Source organism: Ciconia boyciana, chromosome 3, assembly GCF_034638445.1.
Source record: "Ciconia boyciana chromosome 3, ASM3463844v1, whole genome shotgun sequence".
Classification (NCBI taxonomy): domain Eukaryota; kingdom Metazoa; phylum Chordata; class Aves; order Ciconiiformes; family Ciconiidae; genus Ciconia; species Ciconia boyciana.
The window spans coordinates 11490046-11515247 of NC_132936.1; the positions used below are offsets into that span (position 1 = coordinate 11490046).

Consider the following 25202-nt stretch of genomic DNA (forward strand, 5'->3'; position numbering starts at 1 on the left):
AACTTGGCTTTGTCATGATCCTCCTCTGACATTGAACAAATCACTTATATTTCAGTGTTTGTGTTGTGGATAATTGCACTGTGGAGTGCTTAGCTGCTATAAAAGTGAGGGGAGTGCCCGGAGAGACATGGCACTTCTATTACTCCCATGTCAAGCAGGCAAGTTTTTAGAGCAGGATGCAGAAGACACAGGACAGACCGTCTTGTACATCTTCCATGTTCCCCTTTTCTGTTGATCCGCTACAAAACAGCTTCAGTATGGAAAATATTTATTTTGTGGCTGGGTCCAACCTATCTTGGAGCCAGTGCTGCAGAGCCGGGCTGCTCCTGAAGCCCCCTGCACCCCTCGTGCGGGCACAAACCCAGGCTTGGTCCTTCCCCCTGCCTTCTGCCCTGCTCAGTGTCCAAGAGCTTTAGAACAGCAGCCATGGGGCTTGCTTACCCTCTCTCATGCAGTGAATCAAGGCGTTATTCACCTGTGTACGTGCGTGACTGACCAGACCTGGCTGTGGGTGCCAGCAGCACCTTCCGAGGGAGCGGGAACGGCGTCCAACGCCTGTGGCCTCGGCCACAGCCACCAGTTACCTCAGTGGATGGTAACACCTGGGGCAGCTCTGAGGTTGAGGTAACTGAGGATGTATTGGTATAAGTTATACTAAAACCACTGTGTGCAAACACTTTGGGATTCGCAAGCTTTTGGATTTTCCTTCATGTATAAGCAGAGTGACCTTTATTAATGAATTACCAGTGTTTTCTACCCACGTTGAGTACAACCGTTAACGTGCTGCCCGCTGCTGCCACCGTGCCGGGGCGGGTAAACCCCCAGCCCACCTCCCCGCTCAAGGGCCCATCCTCCGGCTTCGCTGCCGGCTGGCGGGCAGGGTGGCAGGCTGGCAGGGTGACAGGCAGGCCGGCAGGGAGGCTGGCACGCAGGGTGGCTGGCGGGCAGGCGGTCAGGCAGGCAGGCGCCTGTGCAGGCCACGACGGTGCCTAACAGCTGCCACCGCCTCACACGACGCCTCGGGGGCGGGGCCATATCTTGGCTCCGCCCCAAAGGGGCGGGAGCGCTTGCGCCTGGATCCAGAGGGCGGGCGGCAGCAAACGAACCGTCTCTTTCTTCTTCCGCTCCCGGAAGTAGAGGAGCGCGCGCCCGGGGCGAACTTCCGGCGGCCGTTGCCAGGGTGACGCGGTTACCAGGGAGGCCGCGCTGGGCCCGTCGTGAGGAGCGGTGTGGGTCGGCACCCCTCGCCCGCCCGCTCCTCCAGGATGTTCATCTACCTGTGCAAGAAGGTGCTCCTGGGGCACGGAGGAAAGTCGGGCGGCGGGGGACAGGCAGCCTTCGGGGCAGGCGGAGTTCTCCCCCCCCCCCCCCCCCCCGGGAACCCCCGGGGATTGGGAGCGCGGAGGTCTCAGGGAGCTGAGGGGACCTTCGGGGCTCCTTCCCGCTGCCTGCGGCCGCTGCGGCTCTGCTGGCGCTGGTGGTGCGGCTGCGGGCATGGTCCCTGCTCAGAGTGCTGTCCAGCTCTGTCCGTTCTGCTCCCTCTCGGCCTGGGTTTGGGGCTTGGGGTTTCTTTGGTCTTCAGCTGTCTCCTAAGCAACTGCTCCACCAGGAGAGTTTGGACGCGGCTCTTCAGCTGGAGACCAGCTCGTGGCAAAGGCCTGTGCACTGTGTGGTCATGTCACCTCTTTTGTTGCTCATGGTGCCTTCTCTGCATACCTTTGGAGATGTTCTGTTGTTATTACTTACTGCATATGTTAGATTTCCCTTTTCTGTTGTGTTGCAGTTTCACTAGTGCTTGTAATTCTAATTGTCTTCTGTCTCTTTTTGCATGTACTGATCTGTTAATAGAAATAAGTTTATCTTGTGTGCTATCACAGGTGTCTTTGAGGTGTTCAAACAGAATATTTTAAAATAAAACATGAGTCTTAGAACTATGTAGAGATATGAAATATTTCTTTTTCAGATTGCAATTCCTGGTAATGTTCGATTAAGATGTATTTCCTGGAATAAAGATCAAGGTTTCATAGCCTGTGGTGGAGAGGATGGATTACTGAAAGTTTTAAAATTAGAAACACAGACAGGTAAATTAGACTTTTTTTTTTTTAAGAACAAAATGCACCACACTGCAGAAATCTGAAAGCATAACTCCTTACACAAGTTACTTGACAATATTGCATATGTTTTAAATCTGTACATAGATATTTATGTATTTGCATAAACATCAAATGTGCTGTCGCTTTCTTTTGAACACTGTTTTCCTCCAGCTTGTCTTACATGGCACACATGTAATTTTTCTACCTGTTATATCTGCTGAAGTTTTCTTCAGTGCTGCTTTTTTTTCAGGGCATACGTTTCATTCTTGTTCTTTTTGTATAGGCTTCCAATTTATTTTGGAACTTATTTCATTATTTATTGATTTTGTTTGAATGTTCTCTACTATCTTCATTATTTTAGTGAGAAAGCTGTGTATTTTTTTTTAAATAAATATGTTCCAAGAAAAGTAAAATCTAGTATATTTTCAAATTCTTTTAAACCTTTTTCTGAATATAATGAAATGTGATAGCCATGGTTTTTGTTGTTGTTGTGGGTTTGTTTGTTTTGTTGTTTTTTCCTGAAAAACTGCTAGACCATGAAGAGTATATGAATTTGGATGACAGATGTGAGTAGCAAACACATTGAACTGAGGGGTGGAAAATTCATCCTGCAGTTACAATTTACATAATTCTAGGTGAAGTAATTTTATGTATGTAAATAGTGATTAGAGCTGCAGGGTTGACAGAGACGCAGTAATATGTATGCTTTATTAGGTTTATTTTATAGCTATTTTTCTCATTTTTAGATGAAGCAAAAATAAAGGGACTTGCAGCTCCTAGCAATCTTTCTGTGAATCAAACTCTTGAAGGTCATAGTGGTAAGTGTCTTTGGGCATTTAATATACTTCTGATTAGAATTAAAAAACAAGATTTTGTGAAGCTGATGGAGTAATTTTGCTATAACTTTTTATTATAAGCCTGAAATAAAGATTATCAGTATTCAACTCAGGTATGTAACAGCTTGGCTATCTATTTTTACCAAGTTATCTGATGAAAGACCTACAGTTAGTCTTTCATGATCTGTGAGTGAATTACTGGGTTGAGAATCAAACTGATTTAGCCTTACCTCAATTCTCCTGGCTGATATGGTATGTGATATACAGAATGCATGCTGCACAAACCAAGCTCTGCTCTGCCTGTTACGATTTAAATTTTGCTTATGGATTTTGCAAGGTTAAGTCTGTGAACTTTGACATTACAGCCTAACTTGTGTTTTGTATTACCTCAGGTTTTGCTTTTTCCAAATTATTTGGTCCCCATTCATTATTCTGAGAAGGAAGTATTGATTTCTATTTAAGTGGATGATGCTATTGTGTGTGTTATATTACAGAGGGACTTTTTTTTTTTTTTTTTTAATCATGCAGTGCTACTGGTATAGTACTTGTTATCTGAGCATGGTTAATCTGGAAGTGCTAATCAGTTGCATGGGACTGGAATATATTTTTAGGTATTTACATAGAAGATCATGATACATTTGCTTCCATACATTTGTTCACATACTGCCTTGGTAGATGACAGACAAAGAATGCTTTATAGCAGAAGAGAAAAGCTAAATTGATGCGCAGTTGATGCTGGAACTGCTGAGTTAAAGAAACAATGATGTTCTACCGTGGGGTTTTTTTTTAAAAAAAGGAGAACAATTTTCTCTTACACTGTATATAGAATATAAAGTTTTAATCTCTGTATGATAAGCTGAAATGAGAAGTGAGACTAAAAGCCTTCTTAAGCATTTTTTCTAGCGACACATATGTGGATAAGTTGGGTTTTTTTGATAGCGTCTATGAGATTTGCTTATATGTTATGGTAGCTTTACGTTTTCTTCCAAAGAAATCAAAGTTAGTTCAGTAAACCTGATCTCTGTCTTAAATATATTTTCATTTTCCCTTTATTGACAAAATACAGAATGTGTACCTATGTAGACTGCAGTATAGCGTACAGACAAAGTTTAGAGAGCTTAGAAAACAGGCTAGAGAACGATAGTGTGTGAAAGTAAAAACTGAATGCAGGGGAATTAGGGAGGAATTAAACTCTTGGATGAGAAGTGTTACAGGGTCATCATCTGTGGGCAATAGGATATGAAGAGAATGCTAAAATCCTTACGTTATTTAAAGAAATGGTCTTTTTATGAAGATTTGCAGTTGAAACCTGCCAACAGTCAGGTTATTTTAGGGGCCTGGTTAAATATGATCAAAAAAATGAATTGTGAGGAATTGATTTAGTGCATATTTTGAATTAATGTCTTCAATTCTGAAATAGAGTACTGTTATCTTCAAAAATCTCCGACATTCATGATATCTTTGATTGCATCTGTTGATAAAGTTTATGACTGAAATGCTGAAAAATGGAAAGGATACAGAGGAAATGGATGACTAGTGGTGAGGGCATGAAAGAATGTGATGCTTGAAGTGGCCAATCTCATATCCAGTGTTGAACTGATGAAATAAGGTGCTGCTTATAAACGGTTTGAAGATGTTTCCAGTCAAGTCAAATATTTATGAGTAGGATCCCATATGAGACTAGAGGATCTGAAGGAATTGTGTGTAGAGTGCTCTTTTTGGTGATTGTGAGGGAGATTGTGTTTAAAAGTGCAGCACTACTGAGGATCAAACTACTAAGAGGAAGAAAAAGCCAAAACTTCTTATGACAGTCAAGTTTTGTCAGCTTCCCGGACTAACACGTCAGAGGCGGTCAGAAACCGCAAAACTATGATTTGGGTTTTGCGTATTGAAGCAATATTCTGAGCAGAATTTGGAGAGGATGTTACTCAAGTGGGTGAATACAGAAGCAAAAGGAGCTGTTTAGCAGAGTTTTGAAAGAGGAAACTAGTGATACAGAAAGAATGCCTAAAATGAAATCAAAGTCAGCAGTGCAAATTTCTGAAAAGCTCCAGGTTGATTAAGTTGGATGTGGTGGTTTTTATTAACTGATTTAAATGGTGTAAATAAAAAATTTGTATAATTTTCTAGGTTCTGTGCAAGTGGTGACATGGAATGAACAGTATCAAAAACTAACTACCAGTGATCAAAATGGACTCATCATTGTGTGGATGCTGTATAAAGGTATTTTACAGGATAAATTCGAGATGGGATAATATTCCATGTTGTGAGAAATCTTTTCCTCCCCCCCCCCCGCAATTTGTACAATTCTTTTTCAGACTTTTTATTTTGCAGACTGTAAAGCTCAGAATAGATTTAAAACAATTCCCAAGATTTTATTCTAATACTTGTCTACATTTTTCGTAGTGTAGTCACATATAAAAAGGCATTTGTCCTGCAGAGCTGCCTTAGGAGAATATATCAGTTCTTAGCCATATGCTTGGTAAACTGCAATAAATTTCTTATTTCCTTATCTCTGTTAGTTTACTCCCTTGGAGGAAAATAGTATATTGAACAAAAAAAAGAAGCAGTGCTTCTTTTTGTAGGTTCTGTTCTGGGTATCATTGTAATATTTAAATAGTTCTGCGAAGTGCATCAAGCACAGACATACTGGTAGAACTAGAAGAACTTAGCAACCCTGCTTAGAACATCAATTAAATACTTTTGTAAAAACAATCTTCAGAAATGTTTAATTAAGGCAGTGAACTAATATGACTAACCAGTGTATTGCTGTAATTGGCTTTTATTGTTCTTGACCTTTTCACACATACATGTACTTCTTTGATACACTTAAATTCATTTGAAAGCCAGCAAACCTCTCGGTCAAACTACCCACTTTCCAACACATGCGGGAAAGAAAAAGAAAATAAAGGGTTTTCTTTTTCTTTTGGGGATTTTTGTGTAATGAAAAATGGAAACAAATAAAATCTTGGCTCAGCTTCTCATTTCAGGAATAAAGATTATCACTTGATTAGTCTTTCTGCCTGATATATGGTGGCTACTGTCACATAAATAATCTCTTAGTTTTGGAAAAGAACCAGTAAATTACTTAATACACATTCCTATCAAAGTCGGTTCTTCCCTCCGTTTATGTTTCCTAGTGTATTCTTGTCAGTTCTGAAATTAAGTAAGCACGGATCTCTTCCTGTAGGGCCCCTCTCGGACTTTGGCTCCCCTCTCCGATTCCTCATTTATCAGGTTCTTCTTGGAAATAAGTAGCTCACATCTGAACACTGGGTTTCACAATAATTATATTTGTATAGTCTGGGGGATTCTACAGTGTAGTCTTGCTAGACTTTTACAGAAAGGGCGGAACAACTTCCTTTTTAATTCCTTTCCAAAATTCATTGTGACTGTATCTTTTTGTTGTATATTACATTGCAGAGTCATATGTAACCTACTGTCTCATGTTTACTTATAAGCAGACCATTCTTAGGTTTCTCCATTTCATTGAACACCTAATTTGATTGTTTGGTAACTTTTATAGACTTCTAGTGTGTCTGTATTATGTTTTATTTGTTTTTTTTAACAACTTCAGGAATTCATGTTGCTAAGAAATGTCATTATCATCCTATTTGCTTATCTTTTTAATTGAGAGTAATTTTACTCGTTTGAATTCAGTGATTAGCGTGTACCTTGAATCCACTAGAGGATTATCAAATCAGAAGTGTAACTCAATTTTTCATTCACTACTAATAGGTGCTTGGTATGAAGAGATGATTAACAATAGAAATAAATCTGTTGTTCGAAGTATGAGCTGGAATGCTGATGGACAAAAGATTTGTATTGTATATGAAGATGGAGCTGTGATTGTTGGATCAGTGGATGGTAAAATTTAAGCTCTACTGATTGTTGTGGTATTACATAGCTTTTGTTTTCATTATTATGTACATAGTGGCTCTGTTTCTCTAGATAAATACAATTAATAGTTACTTTCTAATTGTTGCTTTGGCTTTCTTTAGCTATTTCAATTTTTACATTGGTAGCTTGCATCCTAGTTTTAATTTTGTGGTATATTTATTAAGTACAATCAATGTTCTCTTACAGGCAATCGAATTTGGGGAAAAGACTTGAAAGGAACCCACCTGAGCCATGTGGCCTGGTCCTCTGATAGCAAAATTTTACTCTTTGGAATGGCAAATGGAGAGATTCACATTTATGGCAATCAGGGAAATTTTATTGTAAGTTCATGGTGGCATAATAAAGGTATTAACTTCAACAGGCATAAAAACTTACTTCCTCTTAATTTATTTAATGTTTGTTTGTTTAGTTGGTGGACTTCAGTACTGAGAACTGGACAAGGTCTTGTGCACAAAGTTTTTGTTCGAGATTTATGCCCTGCAGCTTTCTAATATCAATATTTCTTTCTTGGTAGCTAAATTAATATCACATCAACTGATGCCTTTTTTCCTTGCAATAGTTATTGGATATGTAAAAATATGTATGGTGATACTAATTAAATTAAATGAAGCTCACGTTAAAAGTACTTGCGTGCTTTTAGAATAAAGGAGTAGTTTATTTTCCTATTGCTCCTGTCACTTCCCATTGCTCCTGTCATATTACATAAGGAATGTTACATGCTTCAGAGAAAGCCTGGTAATAAGTGGAAAAATGAAAGGAAGTAACTATAATATTGCTGCATTCCTACAACTTCAGTTTACTTACGTTTATCTACTTATTTGGTATATTTGCATATGACTATGAAAAAATGCTAAACAGAAATAAAACACTGACTTTGAAAAGAGCAATGTATTTGGAACCACGTTCTTGACTTTTAGGTGCCTATTACGGTGAATTTTCTCTTCCTTTCCTTCCCTTCCCTAAGAAAATATCTGTTACCCTTCCCATTTTATTTTCTTTAACTTTCCACTGTATCTTTCTTCCCACTAAGTTAGTGTTTCTAGCATGTGCTGTAAATTACTGAAATTCTTGAAGTTGTTGTTGCTGCCCGCTGACCTTTTATCAACAATATGTGTGGTTGTGTGTGCCTGCCCTTCCTTCCGTAAGTTACCTGGTAACTGCCCTTACCTGGTAGCCCTCCTCGAAGTAATCCAGGTGCACTCTTATCTTTCAGAAAAAACCCTTACCTGTGTTACCAGATGTACATGGCTAATTATTACAAAAGTGAACTTATCTTAATTGGTGTTCTAATTTGGACACTTATTTTTTTCCAATTATTTTTATATATTATTCAAGACACTTTTATAAAGAAAAAGCTGACAAAAGGTTTATTTTTTAAAAAAATCTTGTGGCCAGGAATGGTTTGAGATTATTTTTATTTTTTGCAAAGTTCCAGTGGGGTTCCTTGTGTGTGTGGTGGGGTGTTTTGTTTTGTTTTCTTTGTTTTTAAGTTACTTTTCAAAGAACGAAAATGCCAACATTAAAGTACTTCTTTGTAGTTAAAATAAATGTCTTCATATGTCTGATCTGGCTTTGAATAAGGAAGTTTTTCAAACTCTTAAAATTTTTTGAGAATGTGAAAATTTTTCTTGGGAGAGGAAAAAAACCTTTGCATAGACATCTGGTCTTCTGCAAGGTATCAGTAGAGATATAAATTATTCTTCTAAATAGCATGTTGTATATGACTTTAAATAATTAACTGTTCTTGTCTAGGTGAAAATGAAACTGAGTTGTTTGGTGAACTTAACTGGAGCATTCAGTATTGCTGGAATACATTGGTACCATGGTACAGAAGGCTACATTGAACCAGATTGTCCTTGTCTTGCTGTCTGTTATGACAATGGAAGATGCCAGATAATGAGAGATGAGAATGACCACAGTAGGTACAAAATGAGGGGTGCTAATTACTCAGCTACTCTTGACCCAAAACATCTGCTTGTGTTCATATCATTAATGTTTATTTCTTAAAAACTAGATCCTGTTTTGATTGACACTGGTATGAACGTAGTATGTATTCAGTGGAACCACGGTGGAAGCGTATTGGCGGTGGCAGGCTCCCTAAAAGCAACTTCTCAAGACAAAGATGTAAACATTGTGCAGTTTTATACCCCGTTTGGTGAGGTAAAAATATTTAATATACTTCTATAACGTAAAGGATTTTTATCTTAGTGTGTTTTGTCTATGTGGTCATTACTGGTGGAATTTGGATGCCAAAACGTAGCTGTTTAGTGTGTTTAACGTGCTCTAAGGTATCTAGTATATCCATCTGGATCTGGAAAGATGACACAGCACCAGGTACCCTTTTAGAACACCAAGTTAGTGGCCAGCACAAAAATCTGAGTGTATCTCATAAAACACTAAGTGAAGGGATCTGTATAGTGTCTAACTTTGAACACCTAACTCAGATACCTGAGTTCAGACTATAGTCAATAAGCGGTTTTGAATGCTTAGGCAGCAGTTAAGATGCTCATTTAACATCTGTGTATCAAATTTGGAAGTATGTGTCTTTCTCCACTGGCTGCGTAAGAGACCTAGGTATCTGTAGATTAGGAGTTTAAAATACGGCAGGGAATGCTTCTCTCTATTTTTATGGAATCAGTGAAACTGAGAAAACGGCATCTGGTATCGGTAAAAGCAATGGCTCAGAAACCTCAGAAAAGGTAAACTCTTTCTAATCTTCATTTGTCTGTTGGGGATATTGTTTTGTAAATGTTTTTTGTACTTCCTGTCTCTTTTATAAGATGTTAAATATTCAACATTTGAGAGACTCCTCCAGTCACCATCACTGGAGGAGTTCAAAGAATGTGTAGATGTGGCACTTCAGGACATGGTTTAGTAGGCATGGAGGTGTTGGGTTGAACTAGATGATCCTAGAGGTCTTTTCCAACCTTAATGATTCTATGATTCTAGGACAACTTTCCTATATATTTTTGTTTGTGGTGCTACTCTTGCCTTGCAAGGTAATTTCAGGTAATGTCACTTTTCCTCCTAGTAATATATCTGGAAATCAGTAAGTTAGTGTTAGGTATCAGAGTGTGAGGAAGTTTGTCCCTTGTACAGAGGAAGTACTCGTCAGCCCTGAGGGTGACTGTGGTAAGGGTAGAGCTGTGAGCTGTGCTGTGGAAGGGGTTAAAATCCAACATCATCTGTAGGGGTTTCCTTAGTTGAAAGTATTAAATGGGACCAAAGGTTTTGGCAATAACATTACGTCTCCGGCTGCTAGTGTCCTTCAGATTAACTGAAACAGGTGTTCCAGATTCTGTGTCTAGTGCTTAGAGGTAAATTCTTTAGATTTTAGAATTGTTTTGTACTAGTTCTGATATTCAGGTACGGACTTAACTTTTTGGAATATGGTATCTTCTGTGAATAATGTGTGACCAGTATTTGGATGTGATATTTGCATCTGATCAAAGGCATGAAATAGGTACTAAACTGTGTAAGTTCATTGATAACAGTTTATTTAGGTACAAAGTTATGCCCTCAAAAGGAAAGTTAGATCTAAGCATAAGTATCAGTGTTCTGCTCAGTAAAAAGTTTGCATTTTTTTATTCAAAATCTTACAGTAAATAGTAGATTAATGTATCCTTTATTACATACATCTATATTATTTGCAAACAAAAATCTTCCCACAAACAAGTGCTCTGTTTGAAACAAGTTTTTGAAACAAGTTTTTTGTTTCAAAACTTGAAGACAAGTTTTTGAAAAAATTTTTTGAAAACAAGTTTTTGAAAACATTTTTTTTCAATTGTTTCCTTCATTCAACTTCAAATTCTACAGCAAAATAAAGATATAAAAACAAGATGGAAAGTGTATTTCTTTGCTAGCTCTTAAATTGTAAATGGACATCTAACTGCCTTTCTTAGACTTTTTTTGAAAGGGAATAGAGAAGAGGAAAATGTCCATTACCCCACTGCAAATTGTGTACCTCTGCAGCTGATGCACTGTATGCTCTTGACATAGAATAGCTATATGTTTTTATTTATTTGTTTGTTTAAACCATCAGCTGTAGTTAAGGGTGTTGTACATCAACTGACTAATACACTTCCAGCATAAATGAAACTTCTGAGGCATGTCAGGTATCAGTACTTGAATTTATTTTAGTAGCGACTGAAATTATAAAGGTGATTCAAATTACCAACCAAAGGAAAAAATGTTCATACTGTCATTCTCCATCTGTTATTTATTTTAGTAAGTTTGAACTATCAGTGAGTCCTATTTTTTCTTTCTCTCTGACAAAAAAAGAATTGAGGCAAAAGAACACTTTATAGTAATGCATGTTAAATATCTCCCCCTTTGTTTGGATGTGTATTATAATTTGGGAGTCATGGGGTACTATAAAGAAGATCTATGTTTGGTTTTCATCAACTATCAAAACTGTTGTTTATGTGGTTTAGAGTGGTTTTCCTGTTATAAAGTCAGAATCTCTTTCTTCCCTTGTTTTAAACAAGCATTTACGCACACTGAAAGTTCCTGGGAAACAGATATCTGCCTTGTCTTGGGAGGGAAGTGGACTGAAAATTGCACTAGCTGTTGATTCTTACATATATTTTGCAAATATTCGTCCAGATTACAAGGTATGTAGAAATGTGGCACTTTAACTGTATTAATAAGTTTCCTGTTAGTTATTCTCTTTCTGAATGAGTTGAAAAAGTAAATTTATTTAATATATAAATCAATGCTTAACTTATGATTACTGTTTGATCAACACTACTGACTTGAAGTTTTAGTGGAATGTGAGTGTTTGTCTTGGTGATGGAATGATTTAGCCATTGCTTTTATAATGAATTTATGATTTTATTTTCATAATAAGGAAATGTGTGCTTTGTTAATATTAACAGAATTGGGCATGGTTCTAAATTTGGTAGTAATTGAGGCTGTCATGTAGGTAAGGCTCCAGTGTTTTCATTACTGTTTGGTTAAACTCAGTGGGCTAAGTGATACAATGGGAATTGTTTTAACCTTACTTTTACTGTCAGTTTTTTGGTGGTGAATTATTAGTTTGAACCAGCAGAGTTGTATAGAAACGTGAACAGTAGAAATGAATGCAATCTGATAGGCGTACTTCCTACTTACATTTCAATTCCCAATATACTTTTTACAAGTGTGTATTCAGCTAATTCTAAGTAATGTTTTTATCTTGTCTACCATACGTGTGTGTGTGTTTGTCTGGGTTTTTTTAAGAAATTAGGACTATTTCACTTAAATTTACAGTTTAACAAAAAATAGCGATTACTGTCCAGTATATAGTATTGTATACTTTCTCTTTCCAGCACAGGATATGTTCTTTAATCATCAGTGTGTAACCACTGTGATTAAAGAGAGAGTTTAATGTGAGGAACATACTGCAGCTATATTGAAATGTATCGTTCCACTCAGTTGTGAAAAATCATAAACACAAATCTGCTAGGAAGCAATTTCAAATAGTTTGTTGTAAATCTGCTGGAAAAGACTTTGGAAAATTGAGCTAGAAATTAGCCTTGCAGGAAGTGCTACCTAATGTTTATTCTGGGAAATGTGTAACAGCTGTAACACAGGCCTATTGCTTTTTCTTAAACTCATCAGTATCTATGAGACCATGTGTATTTCAAGATCTGTCACAGTTTGCAAATGAATAATATTTTGAAACCTTAGTTTTGGAAACTGCATGTGTAAACTCTCTCTTTTTTTTTTTTTTTTCCCTTTTGCATATTTAAAGTGGAAAAAGATGTGCTCAAATTAATTGAGCAAATAAATTGAGCAAATAAACTCTTAACCCAGTGGTAATATACTCAGTTTCAATGTTAAATATTTTTATGGTGAATGATATGCGTTGTCCTTCAATAAATAATACATATTACTACCGCTATGTTCTTTCTGATTATATCAGTAACTCCCTTGTAGGAACTAGATATTCTAAAAGGTGACAGTCATTAAATGGTAGTGATTCAAAGCTGTCGTTAATTTAGGCTGGATTGGAATTAATGACCTGGAGATGAAGTGTTAGTACCATTTACCAATCTACCGAATAATCTGGTTTCCTGTATTTTTCAAGTATTACCATAATAAGAGAAAGGGGGTTCTAATTTAATATGACAGTAAAAACTATGAATTGAGCTGATCTTTTTTAAACTATTCATAGTTTACATGATATCTTTTTGGAGTTGTAATACCAATTTAGAGTCTATAGCTCTAGTTACATTTCTTCTGGTGTATATTACTTTGTTCAAATGTACGTTGGATTTCACTTTATATCCGCATCATCCAGCATTCTGGGATCCTTGGCCACTTCTTGAAATCAGTTTTAGATTTGACAAACATGATTTACAGTTTACTGACTTGTTACCTCATAACTTACTCCTTTCATATAAATTTTGAATATTCAGAATAGTATAAGTTCCAGTTTGCATCTCTGGGAAGGATCCTGTGGGTAGTGCTCTCGGTTGTCAAAAACTATCTTTATTCCAATCCTTTTATTGTTCTTCCTGTATTCAAAAGGAGCTTGATTTTCTTGAAAATCCAAGTAGGTCATATCAGTGGGGTCATCCTCATTCACATGCCTGTTGCCTGAAAGATCATAAATAATAATAATTGATAATAATAAATGAATGAGGTACAACTTCCAGGGCTAAAAAACCCACATGTTCCAGTGTGTTGTATTTATCCATGTCCATCTAATTCCTTTTTTTTTTTTTTTAACATCTCTGCCTTGTGTGAAAGCTGGATTTACTGATTTATGGTTCCCAGAATCATAACGCTTTTTACATCTGCCCAGTCCTGTTCCTCTGGCTATACTCCACAGCATTGTGTTCGAATCCCCGTAGAACTCTAATTGAGTGAAAACCATTGGGTTCTGACAATTTACTACCATTCACTTTATAGATCTATTCTAAAAGTTCTTTTGCTGATACTTTAGTTTATTGTCTCGGTTTCATTCCCTGTAGAGTGTGGGAACCCTTCTGGCCAGCTCTCTAACAAGCTTTCTCCTCTCTCTCTAGTAAATGCTGATACAGGGAATTCTATTAGTTTTTCTACAATTGCATCATCGTCCTTAAGTGGTTTGCTTTATATCTCATTTGTTTGTCAGCTTCACCTCCTTTCCGAGATATTTTCTGATTCTGCTGTGTTAGAAAGGGTTTTCATTATTAATTTCTATAATTTAAATCAGTTGAATGCAATAAACTACATCTTCATGGTTTTTACAGTGTTTGGATATTCCATTTCTTCTTTTGCCTTTTTGCCCTTTCTTCTACTTGTTATGTGAATAATTATATTCTTCTGGGGGGAAGGGAGGGGTTTTCTCGTGTTACTAATATGGAATAGGTGATGTGAGTTACTATAGTGCTCTAGTATAGTGCTTATTTTTGTCTGCTTCAGGAATTGCACTGTTTGAGGTGTTTATTATACTTCCCTTGGGAAATGAACTTTGGGTTTCCAAATCAATAGTCATAGAGCAAGCATTTTCATGGCAATACCATCATCACAGTGGGTATTTCTGTGTACCCACTGAACAAGGAAGAAATCTTGTTGCATTTTGAGGTTGATCCTCCAATTCTGATTGTGATAGGTTATTCTGCTTGATGGGAGGGGTTCTTTTCCCAGTTTAATATTATGCAAATAACTTATTACCGGAGCTGTGTTCACATACTTTTAATAAATCAGTTCATCCCTTGACAGGTAAAGAATATTGAATACTGATTGTGTATATGAAATAAACACTTTCTTTCATAGCTGTGAACAATTTATTATTGAATTCTTATAATTTCTGATAGGTTTTATCAAAATTGTTTCTCTTGGCAGTGGGGTTACTGCTCCAATACAGTTGTTTATGCATATACCCGACCTGATCGTCCAGAATACTGTGTAGTCTTTTGGGACACAAAAAACAATGAGAAGTATGTGAAATATGTCAAGAGCTTGATTTCCATAACAACTTATGGAGACTTCTGTGTTTTAGCAACTAAAGCAGATGAAAATCAACCTCAGGTAAAGTCTTGCTTTTAATTTTCACTTGAAATGCTCTGTTCCATATGTCAGTGCTTTACAGCCAGAATAAGATGAAATGTAAGATTCTGAAGCTGTCTCAGAGTGTGTCATTCAGTTGAGGACTTGAATGGGCTCAGTGTTTAAAAACAAAGAACCCCAACAATCAACAAATTAATAGCAAAAATCTGCAGAACCGATTAACTGCCTCTATATTTTAACTCCTTGTAGCCATTAGTAACTTAATGAAAACTGCAGCCTTCAAGATTAATGTTCTTTAGAAATATTTAGAACAGTTCTCCAAAGAAAAGCTAAAAGCAGGAGAGCATCAGAATGGTAACGAATATTTAATCAGTCAGGAGTGGGAAAAAAAGGGGAATTTTTTAGGTGATATAAATCACATGTTACTACAAGCTGCTCTGTTTGTTTATTATTTATTTTAAATGTGACAAATGATATGATAAATGTATCCTGTGGTTAATGTGCGTTCGGTTAGCGTGATGCTAACTGTTACATGGTTTTTCTTACTGCGTTCGCTTCTGAATTATTTTCTATATCACTTGTATATTGCTTACAAAGGAGGAGCATGAGACGGAGTCAATTGGTGCAACGGTAAAAAAAATGCTTTAGCGCTGCTTTGCTTGATTGTGCAATAAATAGTGTACTGTCGTATGGATTGAAAATATGGTATACATGGCCAAAACCATTTGGTGAAACTGAGTGCAATAAAATGAGATTTTCCTGGGCTGTATTTTTAAAGTAGGAAACAAACAGTGGAGAGACTTAGTGTAACTTTCTTGAGCATAAATAAGAGATTTAATTTTAGCATCTGAAAATTACAGATAATAAGCATCTTTCAATTCTTTTGAAATGGCTCCAGTGTAATTATTAACACTGTGGGGGGTCAGCTTTTAAGAAATGAACTGAACAAGCTAATCCTTTGGATAGCAGTTCATTAGAGTTGCTTTCTGAAAAAGAGATTTGTTTTGCAATAGGTTTTGGTCATTAGAATTGTGATTTCAAGACGGCAAAATGAACAGCAACAGCTGATGGGGCAAAAAAGAATAATTTCGGCAGGAACTGTTTAAAGGTGTTGCAAGTGGATGTGAATGTCAGTTAGTTACAAAGGACTTGATACCCATAGCAAAGATACCCATAGCAAGGCTTGAGCTTTCTGCTTTGATCAAATCGGACGATGCAAATTCCCTTGTCCTGGCACCACCCTGTGTAGCTCATGCAGCCTCTGTCTTGGATACTGTTACTCCATCACCCTTTGGTGGTCTCTGATCCAAGATCTCTGATCTCTGGTCTCTGACTTCGAGTCTCAGAAATAAGTAAAAAGGGCATAAAAGAGAAATTGATTAAAGAGTGACTGTTGGGATAATTTACCAGAGAAGAATTAATATAAACATAATGGAAATGAACAATAAATAGTTTAAAAAGCCAGGTGTGGTTTCCCACAGAGGTGGAAAAGAGAAATTTGAGAATGCTGGTGGAAAGTTTAACTCATGAACAAAGAAATAAAAATACTATTTGTGAGAGGTGTTTATTGGTGGCAGAACCAGAAAAATAAATTATTTAATGAAAATAAATCCTTGTTCGGATCTTTTTCTTTGCAAGAATGAATTTCATACAGTAGCTGAAAACCTGAATTCTGCCATTCTCATGTGATTAATAAGCTATCAATCTGTCAGCTTAAAGAGGTAAGCTGTACAGTTGCTGTAGTCTGCTACCACAATTACATGAATCGTTCAGGAGGTGAAAGAGCTATGAAGAACTAATTATCTTCCATTTCCTGGAGAGTCAGGATAACAGCTCTTAGGAGATTCAAGTGTTGGCAGCCTATATATATTTTTTTTTTTTAATCTAAAGACTTTACAGTAAAAGTTGCTACTTAATTTCCACACTTCTCATTCAAGACATTCTTATTTCCCTGTGCAATCATCATAAAGCTATTTAATCCTTGATTTAGGTCTGGAAAAATGAAAACATCAGCAACAACAATGAAACATTGATGTCTAGGTCAATTTTTATTTATTTGCATCTTCCCGAGTTTAACAGACCAATCTGAGGTATCTGTGCTATCAAAACCTTCCCGAGCAGGATTACAAGAAGGGCAAAACTAACAAAACTCATCAGTTCTGTAGTATCTGCGATACTGCAGGGTGGAGGGATAGCATTATTCACAATTCTTCCCGCATTGTAGCCCTCTTGGAGGTTCAAGGAGATGGAGGTCTGCAAAAGATAGAACAAGGGTCCTAACTTCTGGGAGCTAGCAAGGGGGTCTGATGCAGTTTATTAGATTGTCCTTTGCATGAACAGCTAGGCGAGAGTTGAGTCACTGAGAAATTGCTGGTGTATCATGCTAGTAAATAATCGCAGTACAGTGTGTGAGCAGGGGGTGAGACACTGGCTGTCTTGCCTGCATGTTATCTGTGGACCCTGCTGGTGGTACATCCTGCGTATTGTATTTTGTCTGGTAGATTTGCTCCTTAGCTTAAAACAGCTGGTCCTTTTCCTGTTTTGTGCTTGGCTTCATTTATAGTGCTAATTGGCAAATATCTCATTACTCTCATGCTTATGCTGCTTTATATTTACTGCAGTCATGGTCCCTCTGTTTCCTGTTGCTGATCAGCATTAGATTGTGTGAAATATGGGTTATGAGATACACCTTCACAGAAAACCTTGTACGGCTTACTAATTTACAAAAAATGTGGTAGTAATGACAGTTGCTCTTATTTCCATACAGTATGTGCTGGTTCTCTGCAATTCTATTGGCACTCCCTTGGACCCAAAATATATTGATATTGGTAAGCAACTTGCAATAGTCTTATTCTGTTGTTTTTTTTATAGTTGCTATAATGAATTTCTTATGCAAGTCTGTTGTTCAATGAAACAATCACTGTGTGGTAACACCCCTTGCATCCAAATGTTGTGACCTTCCATTCTATACGTGGTTGTAACTATGATTTTATATTGGCTTCTCACTTCTACTTGGACTCTTCCTAAATGTTATAAACATGTACTCGGGGGCTGCGACGTTGTGAACTGTAATTTGTGTTGTAAATGACATATTAATTATTCTGTTAATAAAAATAGTGGCTTATAAAACCAGTCCTATTCCTTGTAAAAATTAGCTAAATTTAAACTGATTCTTCCAGTTAATACAAACTATTTACAACAGAATTTTTAAAAATTGTTACTTTTCCTTTTTTTTTTTTTTAACGGATGTTCTTGGTGATTCGACTCCTTTTTAAGAAAATGTATTTTTTTTGAAGAGGGTCCTGTTTCTCAGAGCAATTGAAATAGTTTGATCTGGACTTAAATTTAAAAATAGCATGTTGCTGTTTCCCAAATATCTTAAAGATCAATTTCTCATATTTCAGTGTTGATCACATCTTTTCCTTATCATCTTCCTCACAATTGTTTTATCTAAATAGTTTCAGATTATAAATTAAAAATAAAATTAAAAAATCAGTGGATTATAACAGAAGTACGAAAATACCCCCAAATCATAAATAGATCTGAATTCCAGGCTTTCCCTACTACTTGTTTGCTGCAGGTGTGGCACAGAACATTGCCAAGTAATTGTGAACCACTGTTTTCTGCGAGTTTTGCTAGAGAATAAAGATCATCGATTTCTCCCTTCAAACAGATGAGGGAAGTGCAGACAAACTGACAAATTAATGAGCTTTTTGATTAATTAATCCACTTTTGTTTGATCTGGTTTTTGCTTTATTTTTGGTTTGTTATCCAAATAGATCTGAATTTGGATTCAGAATAGACACTGTGAACCCCATTTGCAGTTTTCTTTTTGAAGCTTGATTCTTTGATTAACTTTTCTGTTTTGTTGAAAGGCTAAATCTTTTGTAATGAAGTTTTAGCAAAAATGTTTATTTGCTTTTGAATGAGAGAGGAGAGTATAGTTATTTAAATGAAAAGTATATACTTATTTTTAGAACCTCTTAGCTAAAATGATGGTAAGTAGAAGGTGTATTTGGCAGTAGACATCTAATGTGATTCTACTATGTTAGAAAGGTGGGATGTGCTATAGCACTGCTGTGCTCAGTTGTATAGCACTTTCTGAGCACGCTAAAATACTTAGGAAAAAAAAAATTCTGTGCATGATTGATACAGCAGAGGAGCATAGCCATATTGGAACAGGTTATGGATAAAAACAGATTGCTTATTGTACACCTGGAAGAATTCCTCCCTGCTTATTTTATTAATGTAAAGGTGTCTACTTAATATGTGTATATAGCTTTGGAACTTACATGCTCTGATTCTGCAGAAATTAGGTTTAATTTTTGAACAAACCAAACCAAAATCTTTTCCCTACCTGTGCTAAAAAGAGATGTAGCTATTATGACAAGAAACCTCATGAACTTTTTTTGATGTAAATTGCCTCCTAGAGCCATTGTTTCATCCTCTCTGCAAAAAGTAACTCTTCTGTCTAAATTAATCTCATTAGAGAAGTTAGTTCCAAGCCATAGTGCTAATACTTGGTGTTAGTATTAAACGAGAAAGAAGCAGCCATTCTGTCTGATAAAATAGATGGGAAAAGTGTCTAGCAAAGTTTTGGTAAGATAGAAATGATGAGGAAAGTAAGGAGAAGAATTATAAGACAAGGAAGTAACAACAATTCACAGAAGAATATAGGTAGGAAAAAAAAATCAACCAAATAATAGAAATAGTTGAGATCATAAGATTATTATTTTCTTCAACCAGTGCTATTAAACAATTTTATTATATATTAACTAACTTTGTAAGTTTCATTTTTCTAACATTGTTCAGTTTTTCAGTGATAGCAGGAGGAAGTCGGCTGTGAGTCAAATATATATTGTGAAATTCATGCCCTATATTGTAGATCATAATTAAAATGAAGAGTATCCTGCTCTGATGAGTGAGTTTGACTTCTTTGTCCTATGGAATGTGTATGAAATATTGTGGTTTAGTCTCACAATTTCTGTTTATGTCAATTTGATGCTCTCTTGCTACCTTTTACAATAGGGGTGGCACATCAGAATCTTAAGGAATAAAGTACCCAGGAAATTAAATACCAAGAATTTTACAATGGATGGAGGGGGGAAAAAAAAAAAAACCTAAACCAAAACCTGAGCACTGAAGTAAGATGATGTGGTGGGTGGTAGTGGTGTGGGTGGGCTGTCTGTTATGTCCCCCCCCATCCCGTCCCCTCTCCTGATCAGATGTCTACACTGTATGTGCCTACTAGTCTCCTGGACTTACTTGACAGGTGGGATTGGGGTGGTGGGAGGAGGATTCGGGGACTTATAGAGAGTAGTTTAATCTCATTTCTACAGCTGACATCTAAAATAAGTTCAGTGAATCATTCCTGAAAGGGGTCTTTTTGCTCTCAATTGGGTACAAAGAAGCCCAGAGCAACCAGCTCATCTCTGTTAGAGATGTCTAAAATTAGGTGAGACAAATCCCACTCAAATGGTCAAAATTAGCTTTGCATGTACACCTCTAACTCTGCATTTAAACTCTTTTCTTTGCATTTTTCTAGTGTTCAGTTTATGTGAGCTTTCTAAATCTATGTGTGATCGTTTTATTTATTTACATTATAAACAAAGGTAGCAGTTTCTTTGATTCCCCCATTACGACCCATCTCCTACAGCTGTCTGTACACAAAAGAATCTTCTTCAGTGACTGAAAACAGTTAGAGGAAATGCTATTTAATTGAAAAATGCTGTTGTTGTTTTTCCAACTCTATTTGAATTGTGCTGAAGAGATTAAACAATCTGGAAAAAGCTTCTCTTCCTTTAGCTTAACTAAGCTTTCTGCAGTCTGCTTCTGTTCCCTCCAGTGTCAGAGGATCAGTTTAGTGCATAGATTTACAGTGCTGTTTCCTAGTGTGAGTTCATTTGTGAAAATGCTAAGCATTATAGCCTTCAACCTCATAGATGGGCAAATACTTGAGGTTAGGAATATTTGCATTTTTGACTTCTGAAAAATTTCTGTAGTCTCAGTAGTTCAAACATAACAAGCAAGTCTTTCATTGCTGTATAGTAAACACAGCCGAAGATTCAACCTTTTTTTTTTTTTTAATAGATGCATCCTGTAAGACTCCTTTAAAGTTAGCCCACCAACCTTACAGAAAGGATTGAAGGTGAAAGTGAAAAGCAAATGCCTATAAATGCAACACTTTTGGAATGCATTGCACTGGTTTTATCATAGTTGCTTTCCTTTTTTGTAACCTTTGAAGAGACAACTTTATAGAAAAACTTGAAATATTTATAACATACGGTCAACTTGTGTGAGGTGTGGACACTTGTACACAGTCAAGGTCTTAATATACAGTGTATCATGCTGTTTATCACAGTTGGAGCTGCTTGGCAGTAGAAAGTATAATTGTTCCAGTTTGACAGGGTGCTGAACTTAAGCAGCTGTCTGGCCTTGTTGAGGTCAATAGAGAGAGATGACCTTGTAAAACCTTAAAGGCAGAAGACATTTCTGTAAGTTCTTTTAAGATTCCAGCTGGTGCATAATTTCTAACAAAATCATTATCCTTTTGTCCTGTTTATAAATGAAAAAAATCTGCTTCAAATAAATTATCAGGTGGGAGTAATCATTAGCAGTTTAAGATATAAGCAGTACAAAAGTAAAATTCACATATCGCTTACTCAAGATGACTGGAGGGGTGTTATTGACTTATGAAAAAATATATTATCTGTCTGTGAAATTATTTTTATTTCTCTTCTTTCTACCAAAACCCTTTTTCAGGCTATTCTCTTTTAGTAAAGTGATAAATTGTTGCATTGAGTTCTGCATTGTCCAGAAAATAAGTTGCTTAGGTAATTTTTGTTTTGAACTCTTGTTCTTGTTTCAGACTTCTAAGTGCCATCTTTCAGAGTGGTTTAAAAACACTTAGGTTGTTACTTTATTTGATTTTCACAAATGCTTACGAAAAATGCGTTCTCATATAGTAGGATGTTCCCCAACAGACCACTTGGTATCTGTATTCTCCTGCCTTTTCTAAAGTGGGTGCTCTTGACTGCCATGAGTCGAAACTATATTTTTTGACTGGCTGCAATTACTGCAAATTGAACACACAATATCTTTGTTTTTTACCAGACTGCCCCTTGTTGGAATAGAAATCACCTGGTGCTCTACTGAACATAAAGATTTTACTCCTCCTTGAGATTTTGGTGCCCTGGTCTCTTGGGCTTTGAGATGGTAGGAAATTGATAGTGGAGAAAAAAGATTGCTAATCTAGGGATACTAAGTAGCTGGACAGAGCATTTGATAATGCATCTGAGAACCTGTGTTAAGGCACAATTTGTGCAAATTGTCAATTTATAACATTTTATAAAATTGTTTCAACAAAGTGCTATTAATCTCCTAATGACAAAGTAATTGTTTACAGTGCTCAATGTTTGATTCACCCCCAGGAGATGCAAACCTTACATTGTTGGGCTCTAAGCCAATAGTTCAAGAAGGGCTCAAAAAAAAGTGCTTAATCCCTTTATTGTGTTGAATTTTTAATTATGTCATTAGCTTTCTAATGCTTGCCTCTGCTAATGATGGCAAAAAAGGATTAATCAGTCATTATCTGGTGAAAGGCCATCACTTCAACTTTCTTTAGACATTGATGGATGGTTACACCTTAAAGCTCTTCCTCATATTGCTCTTTATTTTGTCCAAGGGCATTTTTCTTCCTGTGCTTTCTGTGCCTTGTTTTTAGGGTTCTTCACAGTAGCTAGTGTTTGCTAGCCAATAAATTAGTCTTTTCTCCATTGTGTAGCATTATTATATTCCATCCTCCTAAGGTACAAATATTAACCAACACAGTTTCTTCTGTGGTTGTTTCACAGGCTCACAGGCTTTCTGTCCAAGTCCTTTCATGAATAACTAAATGTAAACTGCAGAAGGTTAAATATCTTGTTATATAATATCTTTTTAATGGAAACACAACAGATGGTATCTGCTAAGAAAATGTCACTCAGGCTGGATTATATCATCTTCTTACATGTGCTTAGGAGCGTGGACATAGTGAAATGTTGAGTTATCTTTCACTGTTAGTACCCAGTGAAATGAATACAACAGCCTGATCAGCATACAGGTGGATTAAAGGCAGAGTGCTGGAGTCATGCCTAGCTCTCTCGCCTCCCTCCTGGACGCCTTAACAAGGATGACTGAACTATATGTGAAACAGCACTTGAATTGCTGTTACTTACAGCTGATCATTTTAAAGTAAACTATAACTGATTTTTAGTATTCGTATTCTGTAAACTGTGGTCATTCATGTGTTGTCCCATGTGCAGTTCAGTTGTCCCTGCTGCTGTCTGACATTTTCTCCTATTTATGAGCTAACACTTCTAGAGACATTTGAATCTAAAATTAGGTAGATGCTATTGATCAGACTAAATTTGTCCCAGTTTCTCAGGAACAGCCTGTAACAGGCTTGTATGAAAAGAACAGTTTAGTCCTGTGTCTGTCTGTCAGATTGCTTCCTTTCCATCAGATTTAGGTGGGATTACTTGTCTCTCTTGTGTTTGTATATCCTATTTCATATACTAGAAAGTGTCTCAGCTTTTTCATGCAGTGAAATAATATAGTCATGGATTAAGTTTGGTTTCCATCTACTGTTTTTTAAAGAAGATTAGACATGAAAGCAGGTGTTTTCTAACTGTTTTGAAGTGAGATGGAGTGAGTGTGGATGAAATACAGACATCGCAGAAGGTTGTTCGAGATTCCTGGATATCTAAGAAATAAAGTTTCTCTCCTTCAGGAAGGAGGTTTTATGAAGGAACAGTGAAGAGAAATGAGGTGAGAAGGGAAAGAAGGGCCAGAGAAAACTTAAAGGGCAGTTGTTTCATGTGTTGGCGTTCTGATGGGATGGTGTGTTTAATCCTTTTCAGTATTTGATCACTGAAAAATAAGGCACCTGTTTAAATGTTTTCCATACATATTTTCAAGGTCTGAAAATTAAGTATTAAGACATTAATACTGAAGTCAGCTATCTGCAAAATCAGTGAGAAGAGCTACACAATCTAAGAAGTCCACGCTTAGCATGGAAAGCTGCTATGCAGTGGAAATGCTGAGCAGAGGAGTGTCCGAATCTCTTGCCTCCTTCTGACTTAAGGTGCTTGCTTTTCTGTCTGCTTAATAGTCAGAGCACGAATTCTTTGAAGGGCACTGATGCCCAAGTGAGCAGCACTTGCTGCTAAAATCAAGGCTGCTATATAAGATGATAATACTTCCCTACACTAAAGGAAACTAAGTAGTTAAATGACCTTTCTGGAAAGGGATTCTAGATCTTCCTCAGCCTGAAGGGATTGAAATGAGCATCTTTCCTTTCCCAGGAAATGACAAATCCCATTCCTTCCTTCTCTGCCCTAGCAACAGCCCAAAGTTGGAGTGGCTGAGGAGTCCTTTCCTCATGCTGAATCTATGCTGTTACGCAGCCGAGAAGGAAAGCATTTTAGAAGCAGTGTAGCCCAGTGATTAAGGCTCTGAGGGGGGGAGAATAGAACAAAATAGAATGCTTTCAGTTGGAAGGGACCTACAACGATATCTAGGCCAACTGCCTGACCACTTCAGGGCTGACCAAAAGTTAAAGCATGTTATTAAGGGCATTGTCCAAATGCCTCTTAAACACTGACAGGCTTGGGGCATCGACCACCTCTCTAGGAGGCCTGTTCCAGTGTTTGAGCAGCCTCTCAGTAAAGAAATGTTTCCTAATGTCCAGTCTAGACTTGGATTTTAGCTTCTTTTCTACAGATTTTTCTGTTGTGTTTTTTTTGGGTTTTTTTTGTGTTTGCTTGTTTAATGACTGTCTAGTATAAAATGCTAAAGCACTTCTAGAAAAAAAATCCCATATGTCCTACTTTAATGCAATTGTTTAAGCTATAAAGGCAATTAAAAGCATCAGTTCCCACATACAGATACTGCTCTCCCAGATACATTTTTGAATGGGTCAGATCCATTCAAAAATCCAGAGTTTTTGATTCTTGGAGAAGTAAGGAGGGGTTCAGGAGAACTGCCACCTTGGACTTCCAGAGGGCAGACTTTGGCCTGTTTAGGAGACTGGTTGACAGTCCTTTGGGAGGCAGCCCTGAAGGGCAAAGGAGTCCAGCAAGGCTGGACATTCTTCAAGAAGGAAATCTTAAAGGTGCAGGAGCAGGCCATCCCGAAAGAGGAGCCGGAGGGGAAGAAGACTGGCCTGGCTGAACAGAGAGCTTTGGCTAGAACTCAGGAAAAAAAGGAGAGTTTATGATCTTTGGAAGAAGGGGCAGGCAACTCAGGAGGACTACAAAGATGTTGTGAGGTTATGCAGGGAGAAAATTAGAAGGGCCAAAGCTCAACTAGAGCTTAATCTGGCTGCTGCTGTAAAAGACAATAAAAATGTATC

The 25202-nt window shown here is 37.1% G+C and overlaps 1 protein-coding gene across 1 annotated transcript in view; it reads left to right on the forward strand.

Annotated features, from left to right (window-relative positions):
• The first annotated feature begins 1103 nt into the window (after positions 1-1103).
• The window catches only part of WDR35 (WD repeat domain 35), a 48686-nt gene continuing 24587 nt past the window's right edge, over positions 1104-25202 (forward strand). The window contains exons 1-11 of the mRNA XM_072858511.1: positions 1104-1289; positions 1964-2081; positions 2840-2911; positions 5060-5152; positions 6668-6796; positions 7016-7149; positions 8582-8747; positions 8844-8989; positions 11317-11442; positions 14645-14830; positions 17577-17637. Of these exons, the coding sequence (XP_072714612.1) occupies positions 1266-1289; positions 1964-2081; positions 2840-2911; positions 5060-5152; positions 6668-6796; positions 7016-7149; positions 8582-8747; positions 8844-8989; positions 11317-11442; positions 14645-14830; positions 17577-17637 (1255 nt within the window). The 5' untranslated portion in view covers positions 1104-1265. The remainder of the gene's footprint in view (positions 1290-1963; positions 2082-2839; positions 2912-5059; positions 5153-6667; positions 6797-7015; positions 7150-8581; positions 8748-8843; positions 8990-11316; positions 11443-14644; positions 14831-17576; positions 17638-25202) is intronic.